The 18,375-nt window shown below is 37.6% G+C and overlaps 1 protein-coding gene across 2 annotated transcripts in view; it reads left to right on the plus strand.

Moving 5' to 3' along the window:
- DPP6 (dipeptidyl peptidase like 6) overlaps window positions 1-18,375 on the plus strand; it is a 626,323-nt gene that overhangs the window by 485,721 nt on the left and 122,227 nt on the right. For both annotated transcript variants that reach the window (XM_072412585.1, XM_072412586.1), the window contains exons 5-6: window positions 8,444-8,518; window positions 16,301-16,353. In XM_072412585.1, coding sequence (XP_072268686.1) covers window positions 8,444-8,518; window positions 16,301-16,353 — 128 coding nt within the window. The remainder of the gene's footprint in view (window positions 1-8,443; window positions 8,519-16,300; window positions 16,354-18,375) is intronic.

Consider the following 18,375-nt stretch of genomic DNA (forward strand, 5'->3'; position numbering starts at 1 on the left):
TTTGCCCTTTGTAAATTATGGGTAGAATTGTGCAGCAATATCCCAAAGGATTGGGATTCAACCAATATCATCAAATGCAAGGAAAACCAGACGGGAAATGTATTTTCAAAATTTTTCTCACCATAGTGCAAAGCAAGTGTAACATTTTAGTTATCCTAGAAAAACACTTTGAAAGACTTAGGGGTTAATTTGTATGGAGTTAGAACTAGCTTTTAAAAGCTGTAGAAGAAATGAATGCTTTTAAAGAAGGAAGCTGATGTGTCCTTGATCCATGACCTGCTGGATTGAGGCAGTCACTCATCTTTAGTTAAGAGTTTTCAGTGTATTTTAAAAAAGAAAATGTAACCTTAAAGTTGTCTATAAAAAAACTGCAGAATTCTAACAGCTTATTTCAGTAAATTGTTCCATTCAGGGCAGATGAAACAATGCATCAAACAGAACAGCTTTGAATTCCTAGCAGGGACCCTTGTCTTAAATGAAGGCCAAAATAAACCAGCATGATTTAATTTTTTTTAGTGTACATTTGTTAGTTTTTAGCATATTTCTTTCTCCTTTTTATAAAATCAAGTTTGCTAGATTTTTTCCATTCTTCGTGTATTGATAGGGGTTTGGTTGAAACCTAAATAAGAATATATAAGACAAAACAATTATGACCAGGCAGGTCCTTTATTGCATAAGGGCAATGTCTGCATGATACTCCCTAAATCCCAGCATCATGTGCTACACATGCACAGTTTAGCATTTTTTAGAGGAGGTATGTCACACGCGTGCCAGTAGTTCTGTTTCCAGGAGTGGCTGCTCCTCCATACTTTATCAGCATCAACCCTCACGCCGGCCAATTAGGAAATAGCCTGTTATTCATCCTTGGCTATTTAGCTGGCTCAGACACAGCACTCAATGTTCATACAACGTGTCTCCACTAGTGCTGAGCCCCCAAGCTCTGCTGAGCATTTCCAATTCATCTGCCTTTTAATTGAGAGTTCCCAGTTCTTCTTCTGTTCTAACCCCTTGTTGCCCAATCTGTTGCTTCTCTGTCCATTCTCCTGTACTCTTCCTGTGTTTTCTTTGTCTTCTGTGACCCCCGTGTCACCCGTGCCCTTTGTCTTCTTCCTGTGTCTCTTGCATTCCCCTGTGTCTTCAGTGACTTGCCCTCTTTGACTATTCTCCTGCCTAGTGATGTGGTACCACACTCTGTTCTGCCCACCCTGGTGTGCCCAGGGACCGCAACCTGGCAGCAGCCTGCAGCACAACATTCTCACCACTAGAGAGAAAAGACCTGGCTGCTGCATAGATTCTGCATATTAGCCTTTCTCAAGCCTCACACCACTATTGTACAAGCCAAAGCGCCCCCTAGAGGCTCAGTCTCCCCAAATGTGACAAGGTAAGTACGTTTTATTGCAGAAGGTACGTTGCTAGTTCCTTTCTGAAATAATGACCTGCCTGATCATACATTTTTAAAGCAGAACTATTATTATGCTTTAGGAGGAACCCCAACTTTTTGTTTTTGATAACAACACCAACATTTAACACTAGTGTACATATCTACCATTGAAGATACTTTAAATTACTTTCTCCCTCTCTGAATTTCTACATTTCTAAATTTCCTCTTTGAATTTTCCAAAATTTCTTCTCTAAATAAAATTGTTTCTGTTGGCTATATATCCTTCATAAAACTGTTACTAAAACAATATTCTGCTTTTCCCTTTTGTTCTTTCTTACAGAATAGGGAGCCTGCAACTCTATGTAAGCCTGAAGATAAGGCTAAAGTTTATCTTAAAATTTAAACTAGATGCCCATATATCTAAACCACACAAAACAACTTCTTTAAAACACAAAATATCAGACACGTTGCATCCTATAAAGAAATAATGTCTATTAAATTCTCAAAATCTGCACAGGAACTTTAATTTAATTTTCAACTGTTGAGAGGTTCAAGTTGTGAATCAGTGGGTAAAGAGGAGAACGTCTGCCCTGAGCCCGTTCTAGTACATCAATATCTTTTTGTTTTTCATGGGTTGCTTTGTAGTGAATTCTGGCTTGTTTGCTCTGCCACAGTGATTGGACAATTTGCTAATTAAAAAAAAAGGATTTTGCGATTTGCTCAACAAATACGCTGAGCAATCCACTTGACTGTGCTGGCAGGATGGCAATGTGTCTTTTCTCAATGTCTATACAGTATTGTCAGGGTGCTCAGCTTGTGTTTGCACATATTTTGGTCACAGCTTGCATTTGGAAATCTTGTGCCATGCTGTGACATGTGACAGTCTGTTAGACGCTGCACATTTTTTTACCAGTTAATATTCAGAAAAAACAAATATATGCTGATGTATGTGTATACCCTGCTGAATGACAAGAACAAGATGTACTTAGCAGGCTAGTGGCTTTTGTTGTTTGTGACTCACTGCAAGTGCAGACTCCTTGTGCCTGTGTGGGTTTGACAATTCGGAACTAGAGATGAGCAAACCAATGTTTCGGAAATGAAATTTTACCCAGGCTCATCTGAGTCTTTCAGATAGCTGATTGGATTGACATAGAGTAGAGAACACTGGCAAAGTAATAGCCATAGATTTTTTTTCTTCCATTCAACTAAAGAAGCCTTGAAATCCGTTCCTCCTGGGTGTGGTAGAACATGCAAGAATGGCCACTTACCAGACCTAAAATCAAACTGAACTCCTCCACTGTGGGTGTGGGATAAGGGTAAGGGAAAGGGACCTTATCTTTCTATCCCTACCACAAAGCTGACCAAGTATACAAGGATTTTAGAAGATTATAAGTACACAATTGTGGCAGCAGATAAACGGGTAGAATGTAAGAACCAGCCTTAGAGGGGGCCAGATCCTGAGTAGAAAAGTCTGTCCCCTATCATCATGTTCCCAAATCTGTGGGGAGAAGAAGTGATTGTTTTGCAAAGGTCCAACATAACTCATGAGTCAGAGGAAAAGCCCTCTTAATAAAAAGCAAGCATGAGCTTTGGTTTGGAGGAGACCTGTTGGAACTCCCATGTAAAGTACCAATCCCACTTTGCAGAAATTAAGCATGGGACAGGCATTTCTATTCAGGCTTACCGGCTTTAAAAGTTAAAACTAACTGTGCAATTATGCAACAAATCTGCATACCTTTTGTTTTAATGTACCTATTAAGCTGATTTAAACTGAACTGGGCTTTAATAAAACTCTAGAAGTATATAATACACACCTTAGCAACTCCATTGGCTCCTTTGCCCTCCTAATGATCTAGAGCAGTGATTTTCAACCACTGTGCCGCGGCACACTAGTGTGCCATGAGCTATCTTCAGGTGTACCGTGAGAAATTATGGAATGTTGGTTAATTGGTGTGAAAATTATTTATTTACTGCAAATAATTTGTCTTCATTTGGCTATACCAGCAATGTATAGTGATAGGCAGAACAAAGAAGTACTCTTCCACTAGATGGCAGCAGGTAGCTAATTAATCTGTGACATTTTTGTTTAGTGGTGTTCCGTGGGATTTTTCTAATGTAAAATATATGCCACGATTTAGGAAAGGTTGGGAAACACTGATCTAGAGTAGCCACTAAAATCTTCAGCAAAAGATTGATACATTGTTTGTCCAAGTCTACTCCAGTACATCCCAAAGATTCTTAATGGGTTTAAAGCGGAAGTAAACCCAAAACTCCCCCAAAACAATAAAATCACAGTTACCTTCAATCTCCCAGATCAGTCTGTCCATCAATAATTAAAGGGGTGGTGCTTCACCCTTTTATTTTTTAAAAAAGGGTGTTACACTTAAAAAAACACAAACAAACTGAATTTTTACTTTAAATAAAAGGAATCTGTACCCTTTTATGTAAAGTGAAAATTCTGAGTTAAAGTATTCTTTAAGGTCAGAAGCCTGTGGTGGCAAATCCATGTGTTATATGGATGTCTAATTCTCATTGAATCATTCTCACAATCTGAGTTCAATGAATCCTGGCATTGTCATGTTGGAATATGCCAATGGCAGCAGGAAATAAATAAATAATTAATACCTGGTTATTCAATATATACAAAGCCAGATTACCTCTTTCTTGTATACATAAAAAGGCTGAACCCAGACTTGGCCAACCACAGTACTCCAGAAACATAATACTGCCGAAATGGGTTTAGGTTTTTTTGTTTGGCCAGGCAGTGTAGTTTTTTTTATCGAGGTTTGTATATCCGAACAAAAAAAAGGAACAGCTAAAAAGGAAAGAAGGACAGCAGAATTTTGTTTCAAAAGAGGGGGCAGTCTCTCCAAATTAGGGACCACCGATGGTTATGTTTTTGTGCTGCTCTGAAAAACTTAGGAGGACAGCTGAATAGGGAGTTGGGTGCAGTCAACGATGTTGGAAACTGAAGACTTGGCAGCTCTAGTTCTGCATAGGAAACAGAGGAAGTCAGGGTAAGTATTATAAATGCATGCTGCAAAGCTGTGTTCACTAAAACATTTTATACATTTTAATAGTGTCTCTTTAAAAATGACCTAAATGGCAATAATATGTTCAGCTATACTGCAGATATGTGGCTAAAGTTATGTACACAAATGATTCCCAGGATTCAGTCTTGCTACTAACAAGAAGATATACTGTAAATGTTAGAGGGATTTTAAACCAAGACTTGTTTTTGTCATACCAGGGAATATTTATTTTCTGTTTGCTCATTATGGTTCTACCTAAAACAGCACCCTGTTGTTTAGAGCCATAAAAAAAAACGTGATTGAACTCTGTGATGGAAGACGTTTTCTATTGATATTGTTCAAAGCTCCTTTCTCCTATAATCTTTTTACTTTTTTACTTCGTTAAAAAATCTTTCAAGAGAAGGAAGGAACCCATGGTGGTTTTTCACATATATTCTTTCATTGTAATGGTCAATAATAATAAAATCATTATAATAATATCACCATAATAATCATTATACCCATTTATACCCAGTTATACTCTTAGTACCCATAGGTCTATAGCTTTGCTTTAACTTATTTATTGGCAAATACCAGTTTATAGAACATAGTAATAATTTAGACATACTTTTACCAAATGAATAGCAATATTAACTCCTCTACATCACTCCTCTTCTGATGAACGATTCTATGTGAGGGTCGAGGTGCAGAAAAATTCAAACTAAGCTACTTTTACTTCAGTTCTTTTTAGATTAGTTCAGATAATGTGTAGGCTTTGGGCAGTGAAGAAGTTTGAATATACTGCAAATTAAATGATAAATAAAGTATTTTTTGTAATGTTACAGTATAAAAGTTGAGTAGATGTGTATAGACTCTGAAGGAAAATTACCATGATTGTGCTGCATGCTCGCAAAAAAAGAATTATCCTTAACTATCGAGCTTTCACAAAGAAAGTGACAACCAAAATCTGATTGGGTATGCTCTTTGATACCTCTCTTCTTGATTCCCAGAATTGGTTTATCTTTGTGGTCTTGGTAATGAGAGGAGCTTCATTAAGCCTTCACAGCTAAAGCCTGTTACAATTATTAGTGTTGCCGGAAAGAAGAGATTCTAAGGCACTCGTTGTCAACTTACAAAGTAAAGAAGACCTCAATTGTGGCCCCTGACATCACCAAGGGGCTATACATAATTTGTGGTTGGAGACAGTCAGAGACTGAAAAACTTTGCATGAAACTGTTATTATATAACCTTCAAAAACTTTGTGCTTCCATCACAAACTGCTGGGGCCCGTGTATTGTTTTGCTTTCATACAGCTTTAGGTTTTTTTTATTCCCTTGCCCTTTATTGATATGCTGCTTGGGGTTTGGAGGACCTACAGAACTCACCGATCTGGTAATCAGCACAGCAATTTGCCTGCATCAATATTGCTAATCACACTGCCTAAGAGCTATTTAAGGTGAAGGTTGGGGAAGGATTTCTAACTGCTCTCCCTAATAATTACATATCAAAATATGGTGCCAGACAGAGCAGAGAAAAGAGGCGGCAATCTGCATATCTTATTACCAAGTCACTGTTATGGTGGTTGGAGTTCTTGTCATGGCTGTATACATTTTTGCCCTCCTCAATAAATTTAATGGGCCCCCAGTTGTGCTGGGGGATACAAGAATGGTTCCCGGATGATGTGCTGGCTTCTTGCTTGTTAATGGAAGGGTGATTCGAGCTCAGAGCTTTGTCCTGTTTAACCTACATAAAAACTGCCACTGGGGCACGTTATTCACATTATTATGTAGATCACTTTTAATGAGCCACAATTAAATGAAGCCTGAATTATGTGCTCAATGTAATTACATGGTATTAGGACTGTGTCTTTGGTTTGGAAACACCTACAGGTTTAAAATCAGCGAAAGATTTCAAGAAATGAACATTAAATGATGTCCATTGTTGTTGATGGTCTCTAATATAGTTAGATTGCCTTCTAATACCGCTGAGAGTACATTGATATTCTTCAAACTGGAACATAAGGTTTTGTGTATAGTCTGGAAAGGGTTGGAACTTGTTTGAGGCTCTTATTGCTGTCTGTAATCCCTAGGGTAGTTTTCAGCTCATTTCTGCGGTGCTAATTAGGAGAGTAAGTGAGCAGAATCTTTCCAGCAACAAAGGTATTTTTTAATATATTTTGAGACAGATTGCTTTCTTGTATTAGGATTTTCCATAATTCATGTGATCCAGCCAAAGGGAACCTATATTAAAATAAAGGTTTAACGAATGCTTTGGCTACAGTTCTACTTTAGCCAATAAACCCATTTGTAAGGAAAGCAGAAAGGTGCCAATTGTCATATGGAAATATGTCCAGGTGATCTTGTCTCTATAAATAAAAATCAGCCATTTAAATTTAGGCAAGCCAATCTGCTGCAAGAGTAGGTACTCAAAGACATTAAATCTTTTATATATATATATATATATATATATATTGAGCAGCGTGACCATGCAGAGACCACCAGACAGATTGATTTTATGGGAAGAGTTGACTATCTAGTGGCCAGTGATTTTCCCTTCATAAAAGCCCAATTCCAGGAAGGAGGAAGGTCTAGTACGTGCACAATAATATATAATGGACTAATGCAGTCATACATCTTGATGCCATAGTTGTTCTGTAGATTCTTAGGTAGTTGGATTCCACACCTCCTAACTTATGGACATGGGGAAGAGGGACACTTCTTGGCTAAAAGTATGTAGACATTTGTCATGTCCCTGCCATTTCCCCAGTATACAGACCATGAAAATTAATAAGTAAATAATGTTTGGTTGTTTTTTTCACAAATATTTTTTCTTTTCATTATAACAAATACAATTGTTTAAAGGCTGGATGGAAGGTTTAGTGCAGAATTACACATTTTAATTGGTAATAGGTGTATATTTATCCAACCAAAAGAAGGGACAGCTGAGAGGGGAAGAGAGACAGGTGAACTTGAATCTTAAATTCCTCTAATTCAGGGACAGATGAGAGGTATGAAGGACAGTCCTTCAAATCAAGGACAGTTGGAGGTATGAACAGGGACAGTTTTTTTAAATCAGGGACAGTTGGAGGTTATATATAAGCAACATGTTACCTAGCAGAGTTGAGTAGACCATCTGGACCAGTGTTTCTCAACTCTTAAACATGGGGGAGCTTTTTGAGTCTTCAAGAAACCTTTGATATCAAAATAATATATACATGTATGGCTCACAGTACATTATTGGGCAATATATTAAAATGTCTCCTACATTACTGGCCATTGGGAAGAATGTCACCCTAACAGATAAAAACATGATTGATTTCAGTCTAACTGACCTAGGAGTCAATAGTTGCCCATTTCTCGATGAACCCCTAGCAACCTTTGGAGGGACCCTGGTTAAGGACCACAAGCATGCATGTTTATGACACTGTTGTTCTGTAGATTCTTAGGTAGTTGCATTTACCAAAAGCAACTTTGGCTACATTTTATTCTAAAATGAATATTAGATGACAACATATGTTGTTTATGCTCCTGCGTGCTTACTTCCAATGTTTGCTAATATCCTGATCTTCTGACGGTTCACATCCTGAATATAAGTGTTTCCTGCTAGAATTCTTCTCTCGGGTTCTTGGAGAAGATGTTTTACAAAGCAGAATGTAATGTGACCAGGCTGCAGTATGATGCAGAAGCACTGTGGAAGTTTGCTGAATCAGATTATGTAAAACTCAAATTGAAGATAACCTGATTAAAGCTACTGGATTAAAGCTATTTGCAAGGATTCCTGGGTAGCATTAGCTGGTCACATACATCAACCAATCATTTTTATCACTTTTAAATGAAACAAAAATGATTACAGATTTGGTTCCTGTTGGGTAACTGCATTATAAAAATTGATTTTAACCTTAGAGACTGTGATCAAAATAGACTTTAGGGACACAAAATTCTATTCACTTGTATGAATGAATTCTATTTTCTTCTACCACACTGACAAATATACAAACTGAATAGATTATGTGAATACTTTTTTTTTACAAACTCTTTTTGTTTTTTTCTAGGATACATTCAGAGTCAGCAAATATGAAGTTTCTCCAGATATGAAGTATGTTCTGCTTGCATTTAATGTCAAACCGGTAAGTAGAAATATTTACCTGTGGACTTTGAATTGTTGTGACATTGACCTAAAGAAAATATGTCATTAATGTAAAAAGCTTCTACTGATCTGCTGCCATTGGAAGGGCTCATCGGTTCTATGCAACCATAGGCAACAGTTCCATCTAGCAGGCAAGACAGGGAATTGCTGACAAATTCATACACAATTACTGAAGAATTGCAATATTTTATCAGACAAACACAAAGATATATAACATAAATAAACAAATACATTTTGGGTAAATCAAGTGAACAAATCTAAAACTCTAAAAATCTTCACTTATAAATGTGAACTATCCCCTGGGTCATACTTTTTAGCAACCTAATGAACTTTTTCTTCCTATTGGCATATATTAAACCATATTTAATAGGGGTTTTGCCTTCCTCTGGATCAAACATGCATATCGGTTTCTATTTATGATACGCATATTTTTTAGCTTATTTATTTCTCTAGTGGTTGAGCTCAATGGACTTGTGTCTATTTTCAACCTAAATAACTATGAAAATATATCTTCATCTACAGCTATTTCAATCCGTCATTACATTATAAACCTCTTGTCTTTCTTAATCTGTTTTTAGTTTTTATTCCTTCTTTATTACAATTCTGTTAACTAATATTTATAATCTCTTAAGCTTTTTTTTAGTGAAGCCATCTATTAGTTTGTTTTTTTGCCAGCATATTCACCTGGTCCTTTTCCAAGTTCAGGTCTTTGGTCATATTGATTGTCCGGGTTAAAATGAATGCAATAAAGAGGATTCTTCCCTCTGATAGGGAAAAAATCTGATAGGGATGTTTAGCGTTCTTCTATTCTATCTTTTATACACCTTTAAAAACCACGTTTCAGATAGAAATAAAACAACTTCCCTCTCTTTAACCACCTGTCTCCTTCATATTTCATGTCTACCTTTTTGGGATGTAGAGCTGAATCCTCACTCCTGCTGTTTCATATATTTTTGAGGGTTAAAATGTTATCATTATAGTTCCAATATGTTCTTACTTTGCATGGTGCTAAGGAAAATCATCTTGTATGAGTGTTTTATTACACCTAGACCCCATGTTATAACTGCTGAGCAGGAACCAGATGTATTACATATTTGCTGTGTGACTTAGCCAGTGTTCTTATGGAGTACAAGGTGAATAGAGGACACGCTGAGGCTGCACTTCTCAAATTGAATTGGTAAGGGGTCCTTTAGCCCTAATTACCTGCTTGCAGAATGAAGGCTAGTTGAAATGGTTGGTGGAGTTACATTGCGGCTACCACGTCCTCACTACACCCACAGTTATGAAGACATATATAGAGTCCACCTGCGGCTACCCATCCAAAATAAATGTGGGAAGCAGCCAGCCGGTCAGTACCACCCGCTGTAACAATATGCAGTACTAGTTCATTAAGAACCAGTGCTTGTATTAACAAACCATGAATTCATTCAAGACTTGCACAAATCAGTGATGCTTCAATGGACATCTGATATTGGTAATAGTTTGGTTTGCACAACTGATTCACTCCTTCCTAAAACCTTTGTTACAATTAGTGGTTCAATACAGCTATTCAGCAGGTTCCATAATCTGCCTTCTTCCTTAGCATGTGACCTCCCTTAACTCTTTTTTCTATACCTCTGTTTAGAATAAATATTGAAATTAAATTTCAAGTAAAGCCCTAGGTATAAAAATAATGTAGCCACTTTTATAATTAAACGTATTGGCCACATCCACTCTAAACCCTATTTCCTCTTTTTCTATATGATAATCATTGCATCCCTTTGAATAAATCTGCCCACCTTTCACCTTTTTATTGTTACACATAGCTGTAATATCAAGCATAGCAATCGGAATGCTATGAGGCCAATATGGGGGTGTGGGGGCATCATAGCAGTGGATCCAATAGGATACACCTTCCTAAAACTGGTGTCCATTGATGCAGATACAGACAGTACAGGGTGGTTTCTGTGCATTGATACATGCTATTTATGTACTACAATCAGCACAAATCTGCCAGCAGCCTGTGGATAACTTGCTGTATTGAGGGATGTATGCAAAGATGGAGTATTGGTGCAGTTAATCAAAAGAAGCATATAGGGATTGGCACATGTTGCAACACATGATACTACGATGACAGTTCTTCATCTACCTGACGCTGATCCTAGTAGGAGGCCCGTATCAATATTTCATTTTTGGGCCCCGTGACTCGTCATTACACTCCTAATAGTTCTGTATAATCTACATGTGGTATGACAGCAGCTTTGCTCTTGTAAATCTGTATTTCCTTCCGTTAACTATTATTTTGGAACAATACTTTCAAAAGGATAGGAAAAAGTTTAGTTGCTGACAGATGCTCAATATCTGTCATACAAACTGTTCCCTATTCCTTGCTGTCATTTTTTTTTCCATACCCTGTTTATGTCCACAGAGAACATTTGGTGTTTCTACCCACTGTTAAGTATTAAAGCTCCATTCCCCATATCATAAATTAAATTAAAAACCCACCGGGAACAGTGGGGCCCAATTTAAAATGGCTATAACAAGTGTGTAGACCCAGGACGGCAAGCCTAAATATCTCACCATGAGGGCCCCTAACAAATAAAAAAATTAAATTAAATTAAATTATAAAGCGATGGAACTCTCTGGAGATATCCAGGTAACAAAGATTTTTAGAAGCTGCCTAGCAATGGGAACCAACATATTGCTCTCCATACTGTTTTACTTTATTGTCTTTATGGCCTGCTTGACCTAGCATTCATATTTAGCATGTAGAGAGGGAATGGAGGAAACACACAGACAATACATGACACTTTCTTCTCTTGTTAGAAACAATAGAGATTGGACAAGGTTTCCCGTCTCATTGTTATTTGTTGTTTTAAATCCAGTTTTCTTTTTTTTTTTTACATTTTTGTCATCCCTTTGCTGCATAAGCCATTACTTGGGCACTGTCATTTTTCATCGACCTTCCTCTGGATGAAAGCTGATGCTGTTACTTGTATATCCACCTGCCTGCTTTGAATATTGACTTGTACTGTGATGCATGGCCTAATGGAAGCTATTCTACTGCTGCCACTTGTCATTCCGCTTGTCTTTTAGATTTCAGGCTTCGCTACCCTCAAGGACTGTAGATCAGCACTATATATTAGGTAAACTCGTGTACAGCAGTAAATATTATATGATGCCTCATCATAAAATAATAATGAGTGGTGTGCCAAAGCTACTGGGATCCACACAGAGTTAACTTCAAGTCGGTTATGAGTAATGTGCTTGAAGGAAAATTATTAAGTAGGATTATGTACACGGGACTCACATTTAACTTTTTATGTGCTGCAGCCTAAAGAAATTGTAGGGCTTTCTTGGCTTCTGATTGGTACACATACCATCCAATCAGAACTCCAGCATTTTTAATTTCATTTTCACTGGTTCAGGCCTATTCGGCTATGCCATCTTTGTGGCCACATTGGTTCAAATATAAAAACTCCCACATGTGCATGACAGATAGTATGAACATCCCTAAATCAGTAAGAGCTTTCCTCACTGGAAGATTTTCTGTTTTGAGGGGGAAAGGATGTTTTTTATGTTAGTAGTAGTAAAATATTTGGTAGTCAAATCAAACTTTTTAAAAAAGTTGTTTTTATTCCTTAGTTGAAAATTAAGAATATGCTTGATAACAGGGTCATAGGGTTTTTTTTGTGAGAAGAAGACATAGATAATGGTGATTCTTTAATTTTTTTTTTAGCTACGGGTCTGTGATCTGTCTTTATTTAAAATGGTGCTTTTTGTGTTTATGTAGGCATAGGTATGCCAGTAGGGTAGGATTGCCCTTTAAACACAGACACACGTTCTATGGCTGATAAGTGGTAATTGCATTCACTCAGAGCTTTACTGGAAGTGAAGAAGCTACAAAGCTTATATAATTCATATGTGCCTAGTATTTATGTTAATGGGTGGCAAGCCTACAATCAGGTGAAGCAGAACCAGTCCAGAATATGAAAACTGCATACAGTTTATCAATAGCCAATGGATCCCCATCAAGCCATAGCAGCATACATTACTAGATCTGGTACATGTGTATTGCCTAAAAATAGAAAAACATTAAACATGAATAATATTACCAAATAACTAAAATAATTGTACCCATTTTATTGCTTTGGGTACTGCCTTTTTGTCATCACAGCAGATAGTAAAGTGAAAATGTCTTTAGTTTTTGGAATTAGCGCATCCCCCACTGCACAGAGACAGATTTTACAAATTATCGTGGGTTGAGGGAGGCTTATAGAGTATTTCACCAGGCTAGGTACGTAGGCTTGCTGATTTTGTCACCAACCTGCAGAAATGGGTTCAATTAAGTGGTTATGTATGATGCCTTTTTCTTTTCAGTTTTCATGCTAAACTGAACAACCACACCATTATTCCATTGCTGGCTAGTAACTATATGTAAAGATGGTAGGCATCATGGATGGTTACTGTTCACATACTCTTGATTCTATGTAGCTGTATTAGAGCAAAGCTTCTAAAACACATTTATCGACTGAAGCAGAAGCAGCATACATGGAAAAATCAGCACATAACAATATAAAATTAAGTATCATGAAACTGAGCCATCTGATAATACTGGTAACATAAAACACCCATCTTCCAATCCTATGCTGAGCATGTAACCTAGCATATCATTCTAAGGCTGGGCTTTTCTTGTATTTTAATTGCTAGTTGGATAATTCCATTGACAAAACAATATTTCCAACCAGTTATGAATAAATTGTCCTTTTTCACTTCTGCTGGGCTGGAGTTATATTTTAGTATTTGTATACAGAAGAACTTCAGTTGAACAACATATTGCCTGATGATCTGGCCATAGTCAGCCAAGTGGTCATTGGCCCAGTAAATTCAACAACGGTTGCAGTTTTTCTTATGGACGCCATAGCCTATATTATAAATAGCCTAATCTAATGAGCAGAGTTTATGAACAATGCAGTAGAGACTTAGTTATAATTAGAACAATTGAAATGTTACTTTATTCCCTATTCCCCAAATCCAAGACAGATATGTGTACTTCACATGTTCTATCACACATACAGTTAACCTCACAGCAAAAAGGGTCCAGCTCCACATAAAGAGAAATATGATAAAAATTGATTTTCCCACTAAAGTGTTTATTTCTGAGGGAATGATGTATGAGGACGTTCCCTGATTTTTTATGTAGTGTCAAAAAACATGTAAATGCATCAAAGCCTGGCTGATCGGGCCGGTGAACAGCACGCTGCATGAAATAAGATCTAGATTGATTTTTTCCCACTTTCTAATCCCTCTCATATTTCTATTTTTAAGATTGACAGGTGGCTTTGCATTGCAGCTGTTGTGCCTTTTAATAGAAAATAGTTTATTTTTTCTTTCAAGCAAGGCTTGCTTTTTACCATATATCCGTATGCAGGTTGAAATTTTTATCCTTTGACACAGTAGCAATGTTTGCTCAAAAACTCATTTCATATCTCTGTATTTTTTACCTGCCTGCACTTTTCAGGATGTCAGAAGTTGGAAGGTCTGTGGTTTTCAGGAAAGGGAACTATACTGATTTAATACACTTCCCTTGATGCTGACTGACTGGCAATTGCTACAAGCTCACCATGTAGATTAAAAATAGGCAAGCAAAGCAAACACTCTCAGGTGGTCTTAGAGACAGAATAAATAATCAGGAATATAAAAATCAATCAATTATTCAAAGGGTGACATCATTCCAACATGCCAACTCCTTTCCTTAATATAGGAAGCTTTTTTTATCTGTTGGACTTTATATGTGCTTGTAGCAGTCCCCTGGTCCATTGAAATGGTGCCTGTAAGCCAGGCATGTCCAAAGTCAGGCCCGGAGGCCAATTGGGACCCGTGTTCAGATTTCCGCCAGCCCGCAGCCTCTGTCATAAAATCAATATTATGTGGCCTGCCTGCACTGTGGACCACAGTATAAAATACACCATAGCCATAGCCATAATCGGCAGGACAGATGTCCCCATGTGCGCACAGGGAATCCCCTACGTCATAGTGAACGTGTGCTGTACGGGACCCACACGGACCTTGCCCACTCTGATGTCAATAACGTGCTCTGCACAGACCCCTACTGACACCGGACTCCATGCACAGGGAATTCCTCACGTCACCCTGGTGGGCGTGTGCTGTGCGGGACCCTCACAAACCACGCCCACACTAACCCTGAGTATGTGCTGGATGGTCGGCCCCCAAACATTTTCACCTCACCAAATCTGGGCCTCTTGCAAAAAGTTTCGACACCCCTGCTGTTAGCTAATTCTCCTTCTATAACTAATTGTTGTACTAGTATGCAACAACTGTTACCATATGATCACTGTGATTCTGAGGGCTATAGTTGGGCAGTGCAGAAATTTCCAACAATGCACTACTCATTACTCATTTGGGTTGATTCACAAAAGCCATATAAGCTGTTCACATAGCAGAGTGAATTTCCATGCAAGGGATAGTTTACTTAGTTTAGTAAATTAGAGCTGCTAACTTCAGCTATCCAATCATGTGCAAGGAAAAATTCAGTTTGTTTCTTGCATGTGATTGAGTATTCTTTGCAAAGAAAACTTAACACATTCACTATGCTAAGTAAATGGTACTTTGCAATGTGATAATTCACCCTGGTAAGTAAGTAACTTAAACTCCTTTAATAAAACAGCCAAATTACCTTCTATTAATAGTGTCAGGCAGCTTAGGAGAATCGATTTTACCTGAATACTTCCTGCTCTTGGAGAGGAAGAGGAGAACGTAGCAGATGTGTGGCCTGCAGGTATGTGTTTGATATTCACTATAGAATTCAATTCAAGTTTTACTGTAACTTAAAAATGGCATTGCATTGAATTCTGCTCAAACACAACTTTGCACACTTTGCTTCTCCTCCTCCAACTGTAGTCAGCTCCTTGCATTTGTTCTTTTCAAATGGCTCTCACCTTCTGTTAAATATTACTCCCCATTCTATTTGGCACTCACCAACCCTACAACTCTTCATGTTCACCCATAAGGTAACCTGTGCCATTTTTTGCAAAATTTTGCAAAACTCAACAATTATTTATGCAGTAAAGGGGGACTTGGAGTGGGGGACTGACATGTACCTTAAAAGTATACCTGTCCTCAGAGAATTGTGTTGGCTGCCATTGCGAACCTGCTTATGGGGTTAGTTTTGGGGCTGCCAAACTCAAGCTTTCATTTTCTGAGTTACTGATGTTGACTAGCTATAAGTAAAATGAATTGTGGTACTTTTCTGACACCTATTACAGCATGCAAGCTCTGTGACAGCAATGGCAGCCCCAATGTTTCCTATAAGTATGCTTTAAGCCAACATTCTTGTTCCCTACTCTCTACTTCTTTTCTCTACATTTTGTTATACAACTGTTTGCATCTGAAACATTTTGTTTTTTTATCTATATTACCTGTCATTGTTTGCATCAATCTCTCTCCCTTACTTTGTAGAGTGTTATGGGAGATGATGGTGCACTATGAATGTATAATAATAGTACATTGTGATAGATTTTATTGTGCCATACAAGCAAACTTTTGTTAAATGCAAGCTGATGTATTTTGTATGCAAAGGCTGCTTTTCAGTCCCAGGGCAGCATTGTACCTGCAGATTATACAGAAAAGTGGAGTTACATTAACCTTTCTTCCTATACTGAAAGTAATCTAAATTACTATAGTCCCCAGTACAGCACAGCAATTCAGTTTGATTTTATTTGCTTTTCTATGCCAATGTTCTTTACTATTTTTCTCCTTGCAGATTTATCAGCACTCTTTTACTGCGCAGTATGCCCTGTGTAACCTCATCACAAGGTAAGAGTTCTCTTTTATTGGTGAGAAATCAAAGATTTATGTCGGTGTAGCATTGACGCAGTCTTAAAATATTGCTTTTGGTTCAGAAAGATGATTGAATGCGAATGAACTAAAGCGGTGTGGCTGTTTTCTCCTGAATTCATTGCATGGGCTGGTGTAAAAAATATTCAGTCTATGAGCTTCTCCCATATCGAGGGCTAAGTATCCATGTTCTTGAAGCGTTTCACCTTACTTGGCTGAGATTGGAAAGATGGACTTGTTTTAGGGCCTAACATGCCATAGTATTGGTTATGCTTTTTTATTGTGGAATCTTAAGTGAAAAGACACATAGCTGACTATGAATTCTCACAGCCCATGTAAACCCAAATACTAAAATTGTGTAAATAACTCTCCATTTGCATTATAAATTAGGTTGTGCCAAGGTACGCCTATTCTTTCTGCCAGTTTCTGATCTCTCAGAAAACTGAAACTAAACTGTGACTATTGTCTCCCAACGGGCAGCATGGGTATTACCTATCTGTGTGAACTACATGCAGTTATGCCTTCATCTAATCCACTGCAGTCAGGGCACAATGCTAGTAGATTAAAAACTGCTCCAACCATTTATTTGTTGAAACTGGGACTTTATATAATATACGACATCGGATTACATGGCCGAACATTAATAGGTCTTCTGGAAGGATTGATGGCCTATAACTTTGTTACATGAGAGCGTACGTGCTCCTGACAGTCTGCATCATTTGTATGGGTCATTGTTTTGCTGTTAATTGCAGCAAAAAGTGAGACAGTCATGGAGGAAATGGGGACAGAGGGATATAGTTAGAACTGAGGGACTGTCCCTACAAACGAGGGACAGTTGAGAGCTCTGCTTACTCTATCAACAGGCATTCTCCAATATCCCTAATCTATGTAAATAGATTAGTTGCCTCTCGCAGAACAGACCTTGGCGTGTGAAAAAAAAAATGGATGCGCAGAATAAATTGTCAGGCATGACATTAAAAAATTACTAAAACAACATAAATAATAAAAAATATTAAAAAGTCCAAAGGTTTGTAGTTTGTTTGGAGTAAGAGCTCGGAAGGTCTGGATCCTGTTAGGTATTTATTTTAGGACAATACCCATTAGTTCTGGTGTTTGGAAAAAAACATTCTGGTTAAATCCGGTTGGATCAGTTCAGAAATCCGAACGGAATTTGAAATTTTGAGTTGGAATAAGTATTTTTTTTAATGAGTTGTCAATGACAGGTATAGTATGGCTCAGCCAATCTGGCTGCCAGATGATGATAGCTGTCATTGTCTGTCAACCTACTACAGTTGTTAATGACAGGTATAGTAATATCAGATTGAGACTCGGTTTGCTTAATTGCAAGCTCTGATTCAAGGACGGAATAGTTCCAATCTGAATCAGAACTGACTCTCCACCGCTACCAGTTATCATAAAGATAAAAGGTAAATCCTCCCACCCGTACCCCTGCTGATAACTGCACCAGAGAGAATTATGGTATGTTCAGGCTAAATAACAAAAGAAGTTAAGAATCTCCCCACAGTAAATTGTGTGAACTTCAGTTATTCATGTGAAAAGCAGATAGCTGTTTATTTATTATCTGCACATCATTGAGTATTAAAAGTGAATTTTCTTAACTTAAAATTAAATCAAACTAATTTTCTCTCGATTCCTACTGTGTCGCCTTAAGGGTTCAGGTCCTTAGCTGCTACAACCCAAATGCCAAATGCTGGTTAGAAAAATCCTAATGACTTTGATTGAGCAGTACACATGACAGTACAGAGTATGGTTTTGACCTGCTTTGCGTTGTATTTCTTTGAATACATGACTGTATATATTGCATTGAAAAAGCATCATTTGATTAGGTCCATCAACATGAACCCTGTTGGGAAAGTAAAGGGAAATTCTCATTAGTGTACAGACAACAATAAAGAAAACTGAGAGGGGTTTAAATCCCCCTCTACTAATTGAAAACAAATTTGGCAAGGAAGACTTTATTTCAGCAATGGCATGGTACAA

This window comes from Pyxicephalus adspersus, chromosome 5 (genome assembly GCF_032062135.1).
Source record: "Pyxicephalus adspersus chromosome 5, UCB_Pads_2.0, whole genome shotgun sequence".
Lineage (NCBI taxonomy): Eukaryota > Metazoa > Chordata > Amphibia > Anura > Pyxicephalidae > Pyxicephalus > Pyxicephalus adspersus.